This window comes from Peromyscus maniculatus, chromosome 6, assembly GCF_049852395.1.
Source record: "Peromyscus maniculatus bairdii isolate BWxNUB_F1_BW_parent chromosome 6, HU_Pman_BW_mat_3.1, whole genome shotgun sequence".
NCBI classification, from domain to species: domain Eukaryota; kingdom Metazoa; phylum Chordata; class Mammalia; order Rodentia; family Cricetidae; genus Peromyscus; species Peromyscus maniculatus.
Window position 1 is genome coordinate 132008619 of NC_134857.1, and position 22777 is coordinate 132031395.

Sequence of the window (22777 nt, forward strand, 5' to 3'; positions counted from 1 at the left end):
CACACAGCAAAGACAGCATCTCAAACACAGTTATTTTCTGAGCAAATGTGTTTCAAAATAAAAATGCTACAAATATAAACCCTGGCCTGGAGGCCTTAGAAAAGTCAGCAGGAAAGAAGCTATAGGTGAAAACTGAAATAATACTTTAAGGTCTGAAAAGAACAAAAAAGTACAACGGCTTCTACCTATCACCTTTTTACCTTGAATGCCCACCCACCCCAGACCCCCTCCCTACACACACACACACACACACACACACACACACACACACACACACACACACACATTTGCGTACACAGCACAAGTTCAACCAATTGCTCTTAAGAGCAATTACAAATTTTTTAAAAATCAACCTTACTTTTACAAAGCGTGCCCTAGGAACCAGTCAGCCAAAGCAACCTCCCCCTGCTGCTGCTCATTTCAAAATGAGCACCTGCTTCTACACTGGCAGGTGTCACCTGCGCTTCACTTCCTCCACGTATCCTGTTAGGTTAACATAACAAAATGAAGATGTTATGAGGTAAATCAGACTCTGAGCCTAATTCCCACAATATTAAGATTTTGGAAGAAAGGAGTCTGGAGATGTGGCCCGGTACTAAAGGGCACTGGCTGCTCTTGCAGACCACCCAGGTTCAGTCCCCAGCACCTACACGCCCCTCACAACTGTGTATACCTCCAGTTGGAGAGTTGTAGACTGTTACAGACGCCCTCTTCTGGTCTCCTCAAGCACTGCATGTGCATGGTACGCATACAGGAAAGCACATACATGGAATGATAAATGCACAATTGTTTAAAAAGATATTGAAGGAAAAAACGCCCCCAAAGCTGTTGTAATCAACTATTTAATGTGGAAAGTAAGGCATGAGTGTCAACGGAGAACAAGACCATGGGTGTAGAAATGCCCTTTTAAAAAATCACTGTTAGAAACTTTTGAACAAATATTGAAATGGATCATACTTTATCTTAAGCATACTTACTACATAGGAAACTATATTAAACATTATCCATAAATCAAAATTATATTCCGTAGACTGTATCTCATACACATGAAGCTAAAGCAGAGTTCATAAAGTTATCTAAGAGTCCCCAGGAAGGCTGCCTTCAAAAGAACTCTGGTCATGTCTGCAGGAGGATCATCCACACCATCATCGTCCTTGCTTGACATCACCGATGGCTCCCCACACGTCAAACACAAATTCGTCAGGAAAAGCAAAGTCTCCCAGAGTCTCGTCAAGTGCCACAGCAAATTCATCCGGGTTGCTTTTGTCTTTTCCAGCTTCAAACATGGTCGTGGCTGTCAATGATAATTTGTAAAGGTTAATGAGCCATGAGCCAACATCGGAGGACTGACTGTGTCCACTTATCAGATATGAAGCTGTCGCCTCTGCCCTGTCCCCAACCTGAGAGCCCATCCGTTGGGAGTCTCTACATTCGTTTGGGATTATTTTGTCCTGTTTTGTCTGGTGTGGAGTGGATGTACATGCATAGAAAGACCAGAAGGCGGCCTCAGGTGTCAACCCCCGAAATGTCATCCACCTCTTTTTGAGACTTTGCCCTCACGGGCCTGGAGCTCACTAGTTAGGCTTCGCTGGCTGTCTAGCCAGCACCAGGAATCCTCCTGTCTCCACTTCCAACAGTAAGTTTTAAAGCACACACCACCATATCTGGTATTTTGACCTGGGCTCTGTGGAGCAAACAGTAGTTCCCAGAGAAGCATCTCACTGAGTCCTCTGTGCAGCCCTGCAGCATCTGACGGCTGGAAGACACGCGATTAGAAAACCTCATGACTAACCTCACCAGGAGTGTTAGCACACACAGCCCCTCCCCTTCCCACAGTCACTAACACTCTGTCCCTTCAGTCCACCCCTACTCCCAGCTAGCTGGGTATACTCTCCCCTCACCAAAGGAACATGTACAGCTGGCCACACAGCAGCTGGATTTCGGTGGCATCTTTCTTGAGCACCTTCTGGTTTAGGATAGAATTAAGATGCTATGCATGGTCTGCCTTCCTAGAAGTGACTTACACCCTGTGTTCTATGTCTGGGAAACAGCATCCCCACAAGCACACATTCCCAGAGGACTTTCCCCAGGATCTAGAAGGCCATTTTTGCTTTGCCCTTATAAGCGCTCACAACCACAAAGCATTTTTTAATGCCACATATTACAGCTAAGTGCTGACCTCTTGTGGCCGCCCTGAGAATATTTTTATGCTCCTTTCACCACAGAACTTTGACCAACACACAGTCTCCATTAAGTTTGTAAACATTTAAAGAACTTTCAGGTGTAAAAACCAACCTACTACTTAAAATCTTTACTGTATGTATGTATTTATATGTACATGTATATATGTGTGTGTATGCGTATGTATGTATTGTATATATGGGTAGTGTGTGTGTGTGTGTGTGTGTGTGTGTGTGTGTGTGTGTGTGTTAATGGAACTCCAACTCAGGGTCTCATGTATTCCAGGTAGATGCTCTATCTATGAGCTGTACCCTTAGCCCTATAATGCATGTTTTAAAAATATTTTATTTAGTCACTATTTTTTATGTGTATGGGTGTCTTGCCAGCATGTATGTCTCTACACCATATATATGCAGTGCCTATGGGGGCCAGAAGAAGGTGGTACACGCCCTGTGACTGGATGTTACAGATGACTGTGAGATGCTATGTGGGCCAGGTCCTCTGAAAGAGCAGCCAGTCCTCTTAATCGATGAGCTGTTCCTCCAGCCTCTACAATGCACTTTTTAATAAAAATCCACTCCGGACTTCATTGATCTCAACTTAGAAGCTCTTCACAGTGTGCATTGCTTTACAGACCAAGGCAAGGACCCATGGAAGAAACATCATTAATATACCTTTCTAACCAGCTATAAAAGGTATTGTGGGGAAAATGATTTAGAAGCTGCCATTTTAATTTCCTTCCCACACATTTCTAGCCTTTTTAATAGAATAATCTTTTAAGTTCTGAAACTGCCAGAATTAGTCCAAAATCCTAAATTGGTATCAGAAAACACTGTAGGTCCACAGGTAGTTACACTGTTGCTTTAAAGCTTCCAGATGGAATATATAATGTATCCTTGAGTTAGATCACTCCAGGGGACTCAACATCTTCCAGAATTTTTATTTTACAGATAACATCTGGAGGTACCCTGTGTTAGCTTGGCTAGTTGAAAAATCACAGCTTAAATTACAACCATTGATGTACGTTCATCCTCAAAGTTATTTCCTACAAAGACTCATTTGAAGCCAGGTGGTGGTGGCCCATGCTTTTAATCCCAGCACTTGGGAGGCATAGGAAGGCAGATCTCTGAGACTGTGGCCAGCCTGGTCTACAGATCAAGCTCCAGGAAAGCCAGGGCTACACAAAGAAACCCTGTCTCAAAAAACAAAAAGAAAGAACATTCCTGAAAGCCAAGAAACACTGGCTCTGCAGAGAAGTAAAGTCATGCATTTGTCTGTTAAGTTAGGCTCACATTTCTGAGTTATATTTCATGCTAATCGTATCTGAACAACAGAAATTCCTAATTTAACAACAGCTGACATTCTTCAAATAATGACTCTTCTTACACTTTGCCTCTCTAAGTGACCAGTCACACTACTAATCATGTATGATGACAATGACTTTGTGTCAATTAAAGGAATTTGCTACAGATATTTAATTAAACTGACGAGGGACCACTGGGTGATTTTGATGGATTTTTTAGAATATTTAATGGTCTACATTTCTGAGCACAAAAGAAAATTCACTCTTCTTTTTTAAGATTCTTTTTCGAATTATATTTATTTCTTCAGTGTGTGTGTGTGTGTGTGTGTGTGTGTGTGTGTGTGTGTGTGTGTGTGTTTGGGGAGCAGACATCTGGTACACCACAGTTGTGAAGGTCAGAGGACAACTTCAACTTGCAGGAGGCAGTGCTCTCCTCCCACCATGTGGATCCCTGGGGCCAAACTTGGGTCACCAGACTTAGTGGGTAGTGACTTTACCTGCGGGGCCATCTCATCAACCCAGAAAATTTATCCTTAAAGACTTACGTCAAACTCATTTATAACCATTTGTACTATTATCCATTATTCTGCTGTACTATATTTGTATTTTTTAAGATTTAAGAGCTTGAAAGATGGCTCATCTATTATGAGCACTTATTCTTGCAGAGGATACAGGTTCAGAAGCCAGCTTTCACATGGTGGCTCACAATCATCCATAATTCCAGTTCCAAATATGAGAGGCAAGCCAGGAAGCAATAGTCCTCTATGGCCTCTGCCTCTGTTCCTGCCTCTGTTTTCCTTCCCAATCTGAGTTCCTGACTTGGCTTTCCTCAATGGATTGCAACTAATACATAAGCAAAATAAACATGAGGGATACATAAGCCAAATAAACCTCTCCAAGTTGCTTTGGTCATGGTGTTCCATCACAGCCATAGAAACCCTAACTAAGACAATACTCTAGATTGCCATGTAAGAAATTGAATATCCATGATGCTACCATATTTTAAGCAAACCTGGGCCATGCAGATACCACACACAAATGCTATGGCACATGGCCCCAGCTGATATCCCAGGAGACTAATAATAAACCTCCAAACAAATAGGATTCCAGGTGGTTCTGGCCTTGGTTGTAAGAGGCCAGTCATCTTGTCACCCCAACTGAGATCCAGACAATACTGAGCAGAGACAAGTGGCTTCCACTGTGCACTTCAGTTCCGTACCATGGAAGCTCTAGATATAATACACTGGATGTATCATGTAGATCCCTTTTAGAGTAGTTTGTTTTGCAAATATAGGAACCAGAACAGCACCGTAAGATAAGAAGTCATATTTTCAGTTTTCAAACTAGAAAGGGGAGAACTTAAGTAATAAACCAAGGTCACAGAAAAGCAAGGCAAGAACTCAGAAACAGATATATCTGATGATAAAACCACATCTGTAGTCATCCTACCACACTAGTTTTCATGCAGACTTCCCTACCTCTATATCTCTTCCTGATAATACTTCCCCAACCAAGCACAGTGTGCACATAGAATCTGCTTCCCTGGGACCAAATCATCATGCAAGGTCTTACTAACTCCACCCTCATCCATAAGATTCATGCCTACACTGCAATGGTTAGCAATTTCTCTGTCTTCTAGTGGTCATGGGGTTGTTTTCCTCCAACTGGACAATTAATGCATACTAGTGATGCTAATTCATAATTGGTGAATTTGTTGTTTTCCTTATGTATGTGCAGCCCCTGGTTGTCCTCCTGAATTGTGTTCCTAGATTAAGGCTGAACTGTAACTGTGTACAGGATTACAGCAGGTAACATATAACTGTGAGGTGGAGTGAGCACAAAAGAACAAAACCGATATGGAGTATGTTGTTGCAAGAAATAAATGTCAAGTGTAAATGTACTGGTCACCACCTAACTTCAGCCCATGACTTTCTTCAGGGCATAAATCACCACCTTACATGTTACATGTGTGAATGATTCTTGCCTCTCATTAAAACACAAGATCTCTAGAAGCAAAAATCATAATAATAATTCCAGTTCCAGGGGATCTAATGCTCTCTTCTGACCGCTGAGGGCATCAGGCATACACATGGTGCACATAAATACATGCAGGCAAAATACTTATACACATAAATGAAATAATTGTTTAGAGATTTGTTTTATTTGGGGGGCTGGAGGGATGGCTCAATGGTTAAGAGCACTCAAGTTCAATTCCCAGAACCGACATGACAACTCACAACCACCTGTAATTCTAGTTCCAAGAGCTACTATGGCCTCTTCAGGCTTCCATGAGCACCAGTTTATTTTATCTCTATTTATTTGAATGTATGTTTGTGTGGTGAGTACAGGGTATATGTGTGTGAGTGCAGTACCCCTAGAGGCCAGAAGAGAGCGTCAGATCCTCTGGAGCTAGAGTTACAGTGGTTGTGAGTCACTCACCATGGGTACTTGGAAAGCAACCCACATCCTCTGGAAGAACAGCAAGCAGCTTAACTGCTGAACCATCTCTCCAGCCTCCATATCTGCATTTTAATAATAATTAGTTCTGACTTATATAACTATGAAAAGTTCTAGTGTTGAAGACAGCCCTGAGGTCCTACCTTGAAAGCACTGTTCTCCTGTATTCTAGCTCATGATCCAAGAACGGATTTGAATCCCGAATCCTACCCTGTTTGCCATTACCTGTAGCTTCTCGGCTGAAGACTGATGTATGATATCACTTTCCAGCAAACACTGCCTAGTCCGTATTTCTCAGGTCCCTGCCCTCTCTAAACCCTCTTACCCCTATTTCCATGCGTCTGAATTACCCCCGCAAGCCTGTGTCATGTATCTGAATCCCAGAATTCCCCCCAAATGTAGGTTCTAGAGATGAGGTGACCCTGGATGGATGTACACAGGACAGTCTTAACACTACCTTTCTCTCCTCCGACCATGCCCACCTGGGGTTCTGCTGTGTTGGAATATTCATTTCTTTCCCTAGATTTGGAGGATTTTCTCCTACACTGACTAGATTTTCTGTTCCTTTGGTCTTTAATCTCAGCTCATTTGTCTGCCCCATGGGTTCTCAGGTTTGGTCTCTTGATCATGGTCCAGAGATCTTGGAAGCTTGTGGGCTTGACTGCCCAGTTCTCTTCTTCACTGGTATGTAAGTGGGAGATGTGTTGACCTAGTCTTCCGGTCATGGAGTCTTTCCTTTGTTTGATTTAGTTTATTGATGATGCCGTCTGCTGTGGTTTTGTGCATTTGTTGTTGTTGTTGTTTTGTTTTGTTCTTATGATTCACTGAATTTTTCATTTCAGTACTTCTTTTTGTTTGTTTATTTGTTTGGTAGGATTTTGAGACAAGGTCTCACTGTGTAGCCCTGGCTGTCCTGGAACTCACAGAGACCCACCTGCCTCTGCCTCCTGAGTGCTATCATTAAAGGAGTGTGCCATAGCACCTGGCACATTTCCCTTCCTTTTTACTGACTTTCTTTTCTACACTCAAGATTGATTTTCTTACTTCATTTATCTGCTTTTATGTATCTTTATGGATCTTGTGTGAAGTCCCTGGTCGTTTTTACAAGTAAGCTCTTAAATCCTTTGCCTGACATTTTACCCATTTTAGTTAGTATCTTTGAATTCAATTGCTGCAGATTTATGATCTTTTGACTAGCTGAGGAGTTACATTGCCTTGCTTTCTATGTTTCTTGTTTTTCTGTGTTGAGAGGTGTGCATCTGTGGGTTGTACATCTCATGCAGTTTTATCTGGGATCTTAGTGAGCAGCCTGCTCTTAAGGTTCAGTCCCAGCACCGCTCGGAGAGGAGAACACAAATTACTCAAAGAGCAACAACAGCAACCAAACAAGATACAGCGGTGCACTTAGATTAAGACCTATACTATATCACCAGTTACCATGAAACAGACTGTGAGATGAGGTTAAAATTATTCAAGGTTGATGTAGAGACAAAAACAAGGAAATAATAGGGTAGGGAGGGGGTGGGGCAGAAGAGCCCCAAGTAAGGAAACCAAGAATGAATGAGAATGTTATAAGGGGAAAGTTGAGGGAAAACTTTTATTAAAAAACAAAAGTCAAAAGGAAGTCACCTAATAATAATAATAAAAATACATAAACAAAATCAGAGAAATGATAGAAACATAAAGCTTTTAGAAATAAGATAAAGTAATAACAGTATACTGGAAGCATGATAAAAAGAAAAATAGAAAACAAAGAAGAGGAAAATAGATGGAATGTTAGTGTCTTCTCCTGAATCCTTTAAAACTGCAGTAAGTCAGGTGGCCCTAGGGGCCAGGGCAGCTGAACTTGTAGATTCTTGTCTCTCTTCATTTATGCCACTTCTATGCCTGTGTGGGTCACATGGCAGCTGTCCCCAACTTGTTGTGGAATATTCCTTTATACTGTATAAAATATGTCACTCTGATTGGTTTAATAAAGAGCCTAATGGCCATTAGCTAGGCAGGAAGAGGTTAGGTAGGACTTCCAGGGACAGAGAGCTCTGGGAAGAAGAAAGGGAGAATCACCAGCCAGATGCTAAGGAAGCAGGATGGGCAGTACAGAGTAAAGGTAACTGAGTCATGTAAAGAACATAGATTAAAAGATATGGGTTAAGTCATAAGAACTAGTTAGGAACAAGCCTAAGCTAAGACCAAGGTTTCATAACTAATAATAAGTCTCCGTGTAGTTTTCTGTGAGCTGGCAGCCCACAGAAAAATCCTCCTATCCTAACTGCCTTCCCTTCCGTGGCTTCTTTGCGTGTGAGGGGCTTCTGCTAACTACATTTAGCTTTGCATTCTGTGGGGCAGGCAGGGGCTGCTGTGGCCCCCCAACCTCTCAGTTCATACACCATGGCGTTACTAAAGTTCCAAATGAGGGAGCATCTCCCAAATGTGTTAGCAGTCAGAAAAGTAAGCACAACTCTGTGTGGGCAGACATGTCTCTGAACTTTTAAAAACCCTCTAAACCACAGGGCATGGTGGTACATGCCTTTAATCCCAGCACTCAGGAGGCAGAGGCAGGCGGATCTCTGAGTTCGAGGCCAGCCTGGTCCTCAGAGCGAGTTCCAGGACAACCAGAGCTATTACACAGAGAAGACCTGTCTCGAAAAACTAAAAGAAAAAAAAATTTTTTTTTAAATCTCTAAGCCTTAAACACCCTGAAGGGGAAGGGAGGCTGCCAGTGCCAAGTGTCTCGTTGGAGCCACAGAGTTCCCCATTCCTGTGGCAGCCCCAGGTGGCTCAGGGTTGATCAACCTTCCGGCATCAGGGTCAGGGCTCTTAGACTCCAAAGTCATTGTTGGATAATGAGGCCAGCTCCCAGACACTGGGCATGGGACCGCATCTCCTATAACTTCACTGCCATCCTCCCAGTCTCTGAATACCTCTTCTGGCTGTATGTCATCCAGGGCTGTAGTAGATTGACTTAGGGCTCCCTGACCACTAGAGCGTGGGCCTACTGCTTGAAGTGGATAGATGCAGCAGCGTGGGAGAAATCAGGCCACACTGTGCTGCAGCCAGCCCCTTAGAACAAAGATCAATTCCCTGCTGCTGAGACTGAGAGGGTACTCCAGTCTGGATGAGGGGTGGCAAGCCGGTCCCTCCCACTACAACTGCAAGATAAGTCTAGGGTCCTGACTAGTACTATCTCCATAACAGGAATTTAGCAGACGAGGCCTAGTTAAGTCACATGGTATGGGACTTCCCACCACACCCCTGAAAAGCTATGAGACACAAACACACACACACATACATACATACATACATACATACATACATACATACATACATACATACATACGTGCACACCAAAAGTAAAGAATAAAAATACTCTGAGAATCTTAAGCCTCTTTCCTTCAGTTCCTCATCCTGAAATACACTACAAGGTGGCCACCTCTCCTAACGCAGCCCCTCTCTGGACCTGCAGCCTGCACACCCCTCCCCAGCTCCTAATAGAACATTTTCTGAAGGGTAATCCTATGTCGGCTCCTTTCTGCTGAACCTGCCACTTCCATTTTTAATTTTTTTGTAATTTCTAACACTGACTTGGGATTGTCCTTTATTCTCAGAGCCCAGGGTGGCTCAATTTTGAATAACCACCTCTTAGAGTAGCGGCACCCAGCCACAGCCCTCTGAGACATGGGGAGTGGCACAATAGACCTCTTCCTCAAGTGTTGGGGGGTCACCGTCTCATCAATTGTGTCTGGGGCATGCGGGCTCCGCGGCTTTTCCTGGGCGGCTCGCCTTACCTCCCTGGAACCACCCAGCCTTAGCTCCGCGCTCTTTCCTTCTTTGTGCTGAGCCACCTTTCTGTGTACCCACCGGTCAGCTGCCCTGTCTCTCCCTGTATGGATTTCCCACTCCTTCTCTCCTATAAGAGTCTGTTCTTTGTTATCCCAACTCCTCACTGCACAGAGGCAGCTGCTCATGCACACTTTGTCCGCATTATCTCCGGAGGTACACATCTGGTCTGCATTATCTCCGGAGGTGCGCATCTGGTCCACATTATCTCTGGAGGTGCATGTCTGGCATTCTTTGGTTTGCATGTGAATGTTGCAGCTGCACCGTCTGTGTGCAGTGCCCTTGGAGGCCAGAAGAGGGCATCAGAACCCCTGGAACTGGAACTGTAAGTGCTTGGAGCTGCCGCAGGCGCGCTGGGAACTGGAACCCAGGAGAGAGTGCTCTTCGCTTCTGAGCCGTCTCTCCAGCGCCCAGATTTCCCCATTTTTGACGTCAAGACCCATGTCTGGATTTTTCGGTTATAAAAACCATAAATTTCTCCTATTTTTTCCTCCTTAATACAGTTGGAAATAAGGTTTTTTGTTTTCATTTTGTTGTGCACTATTTGCTACTGGTAGAGTTTTAGTTGATAAAGCAAGAACCTGACACATTCGTGGTAGCACAAGAAACAACAGGAAACACCCAGCAGCCCACTGCCGAGTCACTCTTACTCATGAGTTCTGTGTCTTTTTCTTCCTATTTCAGGAATCCTACTAAATGGTGTACAACTTTGATATCATAAGACATAATTTAACCAATAACCAATATAAATGTGGCCCATCAGATAAGAAAACTTTTCATATGCATCATTTAGCTATATGTTTTCATGAATATTTTAATGCAGGAAATAGGATAAAGGTGGTATTATTCACAGTGTCTAGATTAAAAGTTACATTTTTTGTTTGGTTTTTGATATAGGGTCTTTTTATTATGTAGCTCTGGCTGTCCTGGAATACACAGTGTAGACCAGGATGGCCTTGAATTTACAGAGATTCACTTGCTTCTGCCTCCATAGTGCTGAGATTAAAGGTGTGTGCCACCATGCCACGTTTAGCTAAAATTGTAAAAGTTAACAGCAGTAATACCCCCCAGCAAGAAACTTGGTAAATCACTATTCGTTACTATTTTTATGCTCTTTCGTACTCCAGAAATCCTTTTCATCTTGAAGAGTACAGTTGGCTACCGTCTATAAACAACATGGAAATTATCACTAAGAGTGTGGCCTTACCCAAGTCAATATCTCGAATTCCCATGTACAGTTCGAGGAGATCGTCCACCTTTTCGATCGCCTTTGCTTTGGCTTCAGAGGGCTTTAAAAAGAAAACAAGATGTTGCATTTACAATAAAGTCTCTTGACTCTCAGGGCACACCCAGCAGGAAATCTGGTCCATTAGCTGATTTTAGTGGATGTATCTGAAATATACCTTACAACCTTATAGCTAAATGCAAATCAATACAGTAAATATATAGCAATGGTGTCAGCATTAAATATTATGGATTCAAGGGAGGAAGAGAGGAAGAAAGGGAGGGAGGGAGGAGGAAGGGAGAGAGGGGGAGGGAGGAAGAGAGGGGGGAGGGAGGAAGAGGGGGGGGAGGGAGGAGGGGGAGGGGGAGGGAGGAAGGGGAAAGGAGGGGGAGGGACGGAGGAAGGAAGAGGAGAGAAGAGCACAGTTCCCAGGTACTGAACTACCTAAATGGGAGAAAGATGTGACCTCAGTGATTAGACAGGAGTTTTAAGGCGTAGGAGGGACAGAAGCCAGAGGTCTTCAGAAGAAAGTGATTTAAGGGCGGTGTTTCCAGGGATGCAGACGTGTCAGACACACAGGGGAGAGACACCGTGAGCAGACGGTAACACACGGAAAGCCATGGAGTTGTAAAGTCTCATAGAAGAGCACATTACCATCACTGTAAGAAGTCCATGGGCCTGGAGAATACAGTTGGAACACATGACTAGGAGTTGGGGAGCATTGCCACTAAAAGGTTGGGAGTCTCCGAGCTCTTTGCCATGGTGTGTGTGTGTGTGTGTGTGTGTGTGTGTGTGTGTGTGTGTGTCTGTGTGTCTGTGTGTCTGTCTGTGTTTATGTGTATGTATGTCTATGTGTGTACCTGTGTCTGTATGTTTCTGTGTGTCTGTGTGTGTTTCATGTATATGTACATGTGTGTCATGTTTGTGTGGATGTCATAGTCTGATACTAAGTGCTCTCCTCAATTGCTCTCCTTATATTTTTTGAGACAGGGTCTCTCACTGAGCCTGGAGCTTGCTGACTCAGCTAGCAAGCCCCTGGGCACCTCTAGTGTCCACCTCCCCAGTGCTGGGATCACCAGTGTGTATGACTCTGTACATGAGAAAATGCCAGTGCATTAGGTATGACTGTACATGTGTGAGGAGTGAGGGTATGTGTGTTTATATAAGTGTGTATATGTAAATGAGTGAGCTTTTGTGCTGCATTGTGTAATATGTGAGTGTGAATTTCAGGAGAGGGTGTGTATGTGATGTGTACATGTAGAGAGGAATGTGGGTGTACACATGTATGTGAACATATGAATTTGTGTGCATGCGCAAGTATGTAGAATGTTTGTATATAAAGTATGTGTATGAATGTGTGAGAATGTGTGTGTGCATTTGTGTATTGTGTGAGTGTGTGCTCAGACTTTCTGTGTATATACATGAGTTTATGAGTATATATGTGGGGGGTTTGGAGTATGCAGGTGTATACACTTATATGCTGGTGAGATAAATGTATGCCATTCGGTGTGTATGTGTGTATGTGTCATTGTGTGAATATGTGAGCATTAGTGTGTGTGTGTGTGTGTGTGTATAGTGTACGCATGTGAGTGAATGTGTAAAAGATACATGAGTGTATCTGCAATTGAGTGGATATCAGTATTTCTGTGTGTACACATGTGGAGTGTCTGTGTGTGTCAAGTGTGTGGACATGTGTGTATGTGTGGGTGTGTGTGTATAAGTATTGTGACTGTGTGTTTGAATGTTTGGTGTCATTGCCTGAATTTGTATGTGAGTGTAATTGTATGTGAGTACATATGTGTATTTATAACTGTGTGGAATGTGTGAATAATGTGTATATATGATGTCTGTGAATGTATGAAGGTAGTACAGAGTATGTGTAAGTATGCATGTAAGTGTGTGTGTGTAAGTGCATGTGGTATGTGTGAGTTATGTATGTGGGTGAGGGTATATAAAGTGTATGTGTGTGCATATGTGTGAGAAAATGTTAATGTGAGTGTACTGCCTTGTTGGGGCTCATACCCAAGGCTTATGCACTGTAGGCAAGCATCCTACCTGAGTGACACCCCAGCTAGGGCGCATCATCTATAAGAACTAAAACTTGTAAAGTAAATAACAAGACTGATTGCTCTCGCTTCATTGCAGTGTTTTGAGTTGTCTGTAAAGTTTCAGGCTACAAGTGTGATGGTCTGGATGAGAATGGTCCCATAGGCTCATAAATTGGAATGCTTGGGTTAGGAAGCGTGGCCTTGCTCAAAAAGGTGTGTCTCTGGGGGGTGGGCTTTGAGGTTTCAAAAGCCCACACCATCCCCCGTTAGCTTGCATGCCCCCCACTTCCTCGATTGTGGATTGAACGTAGCTCTCAATTACTTCTGCAGTGCCGTGCATGCCTGCCCGGGGCGATGCTCTCCACCATGATGGTGGTGGACTCACCCTCTGAAATTCTAAGCTAAATGAACTCTTCCTTCTGTAAACGGCTTTGGCCATGGTTCTCTTCACAGCAGTACAACAGTAACTAAGACATGAAGTAACTCAGATTTTAACCTGTTTCTACCCAGCCTAGGTATAAGCTGTGCTAACAAGTGGCAGCACCCTCATACACAAATGCCACCGGTATCGGGCCACGGGTCTCCGGAACAGCTCTTGACCCATCACCTCCTTCTGTCCACATTCCGTTTGTTTGGGTTCTCATCCTTTCAGGCAGAGGCTTCCTAATTCTCTTCCCTGCATTTCCCTCCCAAATCCACCCTGCTCAACAGCACATCCCTGGAACCAGGGAGGTCTTCTAAAACACAAATTGATAGTGTTGCTGCCCCCACCATTTTAAAGGGATCCCCAGTCAACCGCGGGACCTTTGACATCCTCATCCCATCTCTTCCTCCAGCCTCAGCATCACCCACTCTCCAACCTCACGGGCAGGCAGCGTGCACTCTCTCTCCCCAAGCCCACGACTGTTTCATAACTCATCCCCCACTTGCACAAACTCCACCACTTCTGCAGGGAACCGCTGGCTGACCTCTTGTCTTCCCTGGTCCCTGACAGCCTCTTTGTGGTGGCACTGAGTGTCCTGAACTGTTCTTCAGCCCTGCACCCCTGGTTCTTAATAGCTCCCGTTAATGCCCGCCCTCTCTGAGGAAAAGGGTCTTTATTTGTTCTTGTATCACCAGGGCCCCGACTGTGCCAGGCTCAGCAAACACAATGAATAAAGAATGAGTTCTGGGAACGGAGCATCATCCTCGGCTCCCCGGGTTTGTGCCAGGTTAGAATAGAGATTGTTTACAATCTTGTAAGTTTAAATCCTTTAGAACCTCAGTTGCAGGCTACTTGTACCGATTAAGTATTAGCATCAAACTAGCTTCTTTTCATTATGAGCTAGTTTTAATTGACCTACTTAATTAAGCAGACTATGCAAATGGATGAATTTGTAAAGTTTGCATTGAATAATTCTTTCCAGCACCCCAGACAGACTGCAGGCTCCCCTTCCTCTCACTGTAGCACCTCATACCCAATGGGGGCTTAACAGACACGCGCAGGGTGTGCCATGGCGGTGCCCCACATGCCGTACTTCCTCCACACGCCGGGTCCCGTCTGCTCACTTATCCTCACAGCTGCCAAGAGTGTGCCCCACTGCAGCTCCTGCCCACTGATTTGACGTTCTCTTACAGATTCCTGTCTTCTGGGGAGGCATGTTCACTGATTCAAGGGACAGTGACCATCTTCAGCAACACACCAGGAGGTGGAAGGAGCAGAGGAAAAAGCAAAGGCTCGACCACTAGGTGTTCCTACCCTGCTGTTGTGCAAGAGACTCATTGCAGCTCATTTTCAAAATGCTTTGGCTCTACTGCGTTCACAGCTGTATTTGCCGCTGTGCTAGCCAATCTTAACCGCCAACTTGATGAGACGTAGAATTGCTATGGAAACACACCTCTGTGCATGTCTGTGAGGGAGGTTCTGGATTAGGTTAACTGGCAAAGGAAACCGGCTCTCACCCTGGGCAGCACCATTCCTTGAGCTGAGGACCCAGACGGAATAAGAAGGAGAAAGTGACCTGAGTACCGGCATGCATGTCTCTTTGCCTCATAGGCAGCAGCTCAAGTTCCTGGCCACCATGCTTTCTCCAGCATGAGGGACTGAATTCCTGACTCACCTTCCTCCTCAAGGTTCCTCAAACACACAGCATCCTGAGTGACTCACACAGCCCCAAACGGCCTTTACCTAGTGGTTCTTCAACTGTCCACTCTAAGGAACCAGCCCTTCCCTGACGCTGGACACTGTCATCCAAAAGCTCTAGGAACCACTTTGTAAACAGCCACCTACTGGTCACCTGACTCATTCTCTGCTCTGTGAACCTGGAGATCTGAGGGCAACATTCACACACAGACTGTGAGACCTGGGGATCTGAGGGCAACATTCACACACAGACTGGGGATCTGAGGGAACATTCACACACAGACTGGGGATCTGAGGGAACATTCACACACAGACTGTGAGGCCTGGGGATCTGAGGGCAACATTCACACACAGACTGTGAGGCCTGGGGATCTGAGGGAAACATTCACACACAGACTGTGAGGCCTGGGGATCTGAGGGAAACATTCACACACAGACTGGGGATCTGAGGGGAACATTCACACACAGACTGGGGATCTGAGGGGAACATTCACACACAGACTGGGGATCTGAGGAAACATTCACACACAGACTGTGAGGCCTGGGGATCTGAGGGAAACATTCACACACAGACTGGGGATCTGAGGGGAACATTCACACACAGACTGGGGATCTGAGGGGAACATTCACACACAGACTGGGGATCTGAGGAAACATTCACACACAGACTGTGAGACCTGGGGATCTGAGGGGAACATTCACACACAGACTGTGAGACCTGGGGATCTGAGGGAAACATTCACACACAGACTGGGGATCTGAGGGGAACATTCACACATAAAGGCTGTGAGGGCCTGTGCCTGGGCTCTGCTCTCAGGAGCTGCGGCCTTGGATGCCTTCGCATCTACGGCATCACCCACCATCCCCAGTGTGATGGATGGACCTGCCCCTGCCCCTGCCCCTGCCCCTGCCCCTGCCCCTGCCCCTGCCATCCTCAGTGCATGGGTGGACCTGCCCCTGCCCCTGCCATCCTCAGTGCATGGGTGGACCTGCCCCTGCCCCTGCCCCTGCCCCTGCCATCCTCAGTGCATGGGTGGACCTGCCCCTGCCCCTGCCATCCTCAGTGCATGGGTGGACCTGCCCCTGCCCCTGCCCTTGCCCCTGCCCCTGTCCCTGCCCCTGTCCCTGCCCCTGTCCCTGCCCCTGCCCATCCTGGTCACTGCCACCCACCCCCCTGCTGCTCTCTTCCTCACCTTTGCCCTCCACATGTCTTCACCTTCCGACACTTTCCACTCAGATACTGACCTTTACATTGACAGTCAGTCAATAAGTGAAACCCTTGCTTCCCTCAACCTAAAATAAATCCATCATTAATTCACTGATGCTGCAAAAACTTGAGTTCCTTTGAGATTCTAGCCTGGGTGGCCAAGACTATGAACCAACAATAGATGAAACTAAACAAAATAAAGACATGAGCCCCGCAGTATTTGGTGCTTTGGGAAAGTCGGAGAACTGCACCCTGTGACAGATATTCCGAGAAGACGGTGTAGGTGAGGTGACCGCAGGCAGAAACATGAAAAAAGAAGTGAGAGACCGGAAGGGGGGGGGGGGTGACAGCAGCCGGAACACCCTGAGCACAGGGAACGCTGGGGTCTGGTGAGGAGGAGGGAGCCGGCTGAGCAGAGGAACTGGGGCAAGGCGGTATAAATGAGGTCAGAGTGGGAAGGTGGGGTCAGGCCACAGGCTTGGGAAGTCTGAGGCCTCAACTTTTATTCTCAGGGACCCAGGAAGCCCCGGCCTCCCCAAACTTGCATCTCTAAAGGATAACCCTGGCTGCTGTTCCCAGCACAGAAGGAAAGAGGAAGGAACAGGGAATGACCCAGCAGCCTCCCGGGGAGGACAGGTGCCTGGAGTCTCAGGGCGTCCAGGGGAAGGTTGTTGGAGGCTGGTTCATTGCAGGCTGGATCCACAGTTTCCCTGGCGGGAGGAGCGTACAGCATGAAGGAAAAGAGTCAGACATGACTAGAAAATATTTATCTTAGGAGACTGGACATCTCGGATATAATCTTTCATTCTAACAGTCTTCATAAGTGCATGTCTCCTGACTCATTTTAAGTTTTTAGAGACTTCAAATGTCCATAGACAAGTCTAGACAAATGACCTGCAGGTGAGGGGGCTTCCCGCAGACCACAGGCTCTCTTCCACGCTTTGGGGTATTTTCCTCTTCACAGCTCAGTGGTTTTCAGGAGGAGGAAACATTGCATGAGGAGGAAATGAATTCAGAGCATGTGCTCTGCACCCAACCAGCGCCTTTTACTCACCGGGATTACTTTAGCTTTATTTCCAGCTCTAATAAATGTGCATAGCTGTATATTTCCAATCAGAATGGGAATTAAATGAACATAACATACCAGTTCTTCTACTGTGGCAGGACCTTTTGATCTCAGACGAAGAGTTCCTCTTGAAGTACCAATTTTTTCTGTTGACGTCTTTCCAGCTTTTGACCTTGGTCCTATTTCTATAAAAACATGTGAGTAGGAAAGGCATGAACTCAGAAAGAATTCCAACAGACTGTGTGAAAGTGGAGGCATTTCCTTAAGGAAACAATATGTAGTTGTGGCAGATTTGATAAAGAACTTGCCTTCTTACAGAATCACCTAAAACACAACAAGCCCACCTGGCCTCCGTTATTCTCGTGGGTGTGTCTATGGGACAGCTGGATCAACAAAACAAAAGCATGCCCTGAGATGGGCTGGAAGCTTTGGGGAAGAAACAGTAGGATAAAGAGTTGGCTTTATTCTCAGAGCAAAAAGCTGTGAGAGGCCAGACAGCAGCCTGGAAATCTCATCTGACCTTCATCTTGATCTTGAAGAAAAGAAAGAGAGGTCTGAGAAGGGCCAGAGCACTGGAACTTGACGCTTTGTAGACAAAAAAAATCCACCAACACACGGACTGCCCTATGAGGCCTGTTATCAACCCCATTTTACAAATAAGGGAGGTAAAAATCAGTGCAGCTGAGATTCAAACCAAGTCTTGCCAGGCATGGTAGCTCCTGACTAATCTCAGCACTGGAAAGGCTGAGGCAGGGGGATTGTTAAAATCAACTCATATGATGCCAGACTCTTGCCTCTTTATTCAACCTCTGCAGCCCCACACCGACCAGAAGCTGGAAGAGCAAATTGAAAGGTGACATACGGAAGGGTGAGGTCGGGAAGAAAAAACCTGGGGCAGTTCCACAGAAGGAACCAGGGGCCGTCCAGAGGGGCCAGCCCTGTCCTGGGGCTGCCTCTGCCTGCACTTTATTTGTTCTTCTTTTGCAATGAACGGAGTGGCTTTGCAAGGCACTAATCCTAAGCAGCAACAAACCCAGGGAGGGCAGGGAGGGGAACTGGGAGAGGTGTGCCCCATCTAGACCTCTCCAGTAACACATGCCCTGTGGGAACAGGGGCCCTGCTTGACCAGATTCACTCACTGTTTGCCGGTGAAACTGGATATTCAGAGGCTTGTATCAATTTCCTGATTTTTTTTTTCAGTTTAAACTATTATACCCGACCCTTTAAAAATAACACAGTGGCAAAAATAAAAAGAAATCAGAGTCTAAGTAAGCACAGGCTATCAATCCATAACTTCTGCAAATGTGCCCAAGCCCCTTTGGCTGGGGCCTCTCTGCAGCTACAGCTTAAGGCCAGGTCCAGGGGCTCTACCACCGGGGAGACAGCTGGGCTTGTAGACAGTGAGACAGAGCAGGCTGCTAGATGCAGCAGGTAGAGGGTTCTGTGCAAGCTGTAGAGGTACAGGCATCATAGGTACATGTGGACGCATTCTTGATAAGACCCCTAGACTGGCCCCCATCTTCTGCCAGGTTTTGTTTTCTTGCTGGGAATCTAGGGCAATGGGATTAAGAATCTTACACATTCATTTTAATCTGAATTAGGGACAGAATCTCCAAAACACAAGTTTTCCTCTGAAAGTTACCATCGGATGAATAGACAGGCTCCCCAAAAGGAAGGAAGCCATAAATGGTGGTGAGCCCAAATGCTAGTCGGTGACTGAGCAGCTTTCCAGGTCACCGAAGCTGCCCCTCCAAATGACCGCCAGCACTGGCCTCGCCAGTTACTACATGTCCCCGGGGGAGAAAGAATTCTCAGCTGCTCAGAGCACAGTTCCAAAAAGAGTGTCCAATGAGAAAGAATAGGTCACTCCGTCTTCAGCACTGGCCAGCAATGGAAGTGTGCCCAGCCAAGGGTCACATCCTAAGGTAGGAAAAGTCAGGTGTTGTAGGATGTTATTTTAACTGGGCAGAGATATGTTACATTTGTCTATGCTGTGGAACATTACTTTAACTATGTAAAGACGTGTTACATTTGTCTATGCTGTGGAACATTACTTTAACTATGTGACAGTGTGTTACATTTGTTTCTGCTGCCTTTGTTAACTATGTAGAGATGTGTTGCATTTGTTTATGCTGTAGAATATTACTGTAACTATATAAAGGTATGTTACATTTGTTTCTGCTGCCTTTAACGATGTAGACATGTGATACATTTGTTTATTCTACATTTGTTTAATTATGAAAAGATGTGTTGCTGGTTCACCTTGCCTGCCTAAGGCACCTGGTCTAATAAAAAGCTGAAGAGCCAAAAGCTAGGCAGGAGAGGGATAGGTGGGGCTGGCAGGCAGAGGGAATAAGTAGGAGAAATCTAAGCTGGGGGAGGAGAGAGTGAGGGAGAAAGAAAAGCACATGCCTAGAGCCAGAAGCCAGGCAGCTGCCGGTCAGAAGTGAAAAGCAATGAATGTAAGGTATACAGAAAGAAAGGAAGGTAAAAAGCAAACTTAGGTCAAGACAAACAGATTAAAATATGAGCTAAGCTAAGGCTGAGCATTCAAAACTAATAATAATTCTGTGTCCTGATTTGGGAGCTGGTTGGTAGCCCAAAGAAAGCCTGCTACAGTCAGGCTTAGCTGAACAGTACCAGCAAGTGAACAACACACACAAAGGCACACACCACACCAAAGTTTTACCATGTACTAACAGAGCTCAAAACCGTGCAGTGCACACATGCTCACATCACTCCACCTCACTAGAGACTAAACAGCACACAAAGTACGCTGGGTGGGTGGCACATCGACACCACCACCACTACAATGTCACCATGCCACCTGCCCAGCAGCAATAGCGCACGCCTTTAATCCCAGCACTCGGGAGGCAGAGTCAGGCGGATCTCTGTGAGTTCGAGGCCAGCCTGGTCTACAGAGTGAGATCCAGGACAGGGACCAAAACTACACAGAGAAACCCTGTCTCAAAAAACAAACAAACAAGCAAAAAATTTCTTCAGAGTAGACAGTAAACTACTCCCTTAACACATTTATGATTTATGCTAGTATTACATCCATGTGTCTAATTGCATGCATATTAGCATCTGGTTCAACAAGTGTTGCTCAAAGGTTTGTGAACTTGATCTAGAAAATGAAACAGCTCCATACGCTGTTGAACCAATAGAAAGTTTCTGGTGTTTGCAAAGCTAAGGACCCAGATGCAGGACTGTGCGCCTTCCGAAAGGTGTGATCGGCCTTCTGTGAATTCAGCTGGCCTCTGGGATAGACGATTTTAATTGCCAAGTTGACACAATCTCAGTCTCGGTGAGAGGTTGTCTCAGTCAGGTTGGCCCTGTACATGGCCTTGGGGCACCTTAATTGATGTAAGAAGACCCACCCTAAAAGTCAGCGGCACCATGCCCCAAGTTTGGGTCCTGGACTATAGAGAAACTGAGCTGAGCCGAAAGCATGTGCGAGTTCCTTCCTTCTGCTCTCAACTGTAGATGAGAGAGGACTGTTTTCAGTCCCTGTCGCCATGACTGCCCTGCTACAGTGGACGGTAGCCTGGAACTGGAGCTAAAATAAATATTTTCTCCACTTTCTGCCAGGATATTTTATCATAGCAACAAAACAAGGCTCGGGTGAGTCTCCACTTTATCTTACTCTTTGCTGCAACACCAGAATCTAGAACAGGAAGCTATGAAAGTCGCAGTGTGAATATGATTAATAAGTTACCTTTAGAGCTACAGAAAATGAGCAAAAATACAGAAGTTTCCCATATACTCCATGCCCACCCCAGACTACCACCCCATAATCAGCACCCCACCAGAGCAGGAACATACCCCAACTGTCCTCATCACCCAGAGTTCATGGCTGATACCGAGGCTCACCTCTGGTGTTCTATTTGTCTGTGAAACTGCTTAATGGCATGCACCCATCACTGAGTATCATGCAGAATATTGTCACTGACCCAAATCTCCTTATCACAGAATTTATTTTTATGATCACCTTTTTTTTTTTTTTTCTGACAACCGTTTTCCTTGGATCATGTGATATCCAAACTAACCACTTGGTGGCACCAAAGCAGAAGTTAAACATTAAGCTCTGGCTTAGACCAGCCTCCAGATTGCCGCCACCTAGGTTTTCCAAGATTAGAGGAGGTTTCAGGTAAGTCAACTTGTCCCCACAAGACAACAGGCAGGGTGATCCTGCTCATTCAGGCTGAGGTGGTGGAGGAGAAAACAGGTCTAGTGTTGGGGGAATGTTTTAAAGATTCTGAATGTTGATAGTCTGGCCTAATTTGGAGTACAGCCTACCTAAGCATGTCTGGGCAGTCAGGCCAAGCCCTCAATCCGTCAGTTCACAGAAATGGGTGGACACAAGACTTCTCTCCGGGATGAGTTAGGAGAAGATGTAGTTTAGACTGTAGACTATGGTGACCAGCCCTAACCTGTGAAATCACTGCACGCATCCGTAAGGGCTCCCAGGTCCACCCAGGTGCATGCATACCCGCCTCAGACATCACTCAGGATACAGAACGCTCCAGCTTTCGCTGCTTCTGTAGTTGAACTTCCTATCACCGAGAGAGCTGTGTTCCTCTCCAAGCCTTCTCGTGGCCGTTATATCTTTCCCTCTAATTATGTGATTTAATTTTAAAGAACATGAGCTGATGACGACATGGGGAGCTATAATTGCTGTGAAAATGAGGCTGAGTGCTCGGGAAGAACTCCATAAGAGTTGAAAGAACAGGGGTGTGGGCAAGATGGCCCTGGAGATTAGGAAAAGTATGTTAACAACCATAGTTTCACATACCTGACTCTTTTTTTTTTTTTTTTTTTTTAATGGAGGCGCTCACATGTGTTCATTAAGGTTGTGATTATATAAGAAAAATTTCTGGTTAGGAATGACAGTCATACTCCAGAGACAAAGGTGGGAAGATCAGAAGTCCAAGGCCAATCTTGGCTACATAGTAAATTCAAGGCCAGCCTGGGCTACACGAGACCCTGAAAGGAAGGAGTGAAACAGCTGAGCTGGGCAGGTTTCATACGATTCCGTTTGTGTGCTCAACCCAAAAGAAAGGCTTTTCAGGAGCCGAGGGACAAAGACAGTCGCCATGTGCGTCCCATCCACAGAACCACACAAAGTTGTCCTCTGACCGCCACCCATGTGCTGTGACACGTGTGTGCCACATATACACACTAACAATGATGATGGTGATGAACAAAAATAACTTTAGAGGCCATTTAGATCAGGAATAATAAAATAATATATATTTTTATGTTTCAAATTAAAATGCAACATTTAATACAGCCATGAATTGCTTTAGTAACTATTTAGTTGACATTTTT

The 22777-nt window shown here is 45.4% G+C and overlaps 1 protein-coding gene across 1 annotated transcript in view; it reads right to left on the reverse strand.

The window, feature by feature from the left end:
* Positions 1-824: 824 nt before the first annotated feature.
* The window catches only part of Gipc2 (GIPC PDZ domain containing family member 2), a 74864-nt gene continuing 52911 nt past the window's right edge, over positions 825-22777 (reverse strand). The window contains exons 4-6 of the mRNA XM_006989491.4: positions 17525-17631; positions 10986-11067; positions 825-1294 (exon numbers count right to left, since the gene is read on the reverse strand). Of these exons, the coding sequence (XP_006989553.1) occupies positions 1146-1294; positions 10986-11067; positions 17525-17631 (338 nt within the window). The 3' untranslated portion in view covers positions 825-1145. The remainder of the gene's footprint in view (positions 1295-10985; positions 11068-17524; positions 17632-22777) is intronic.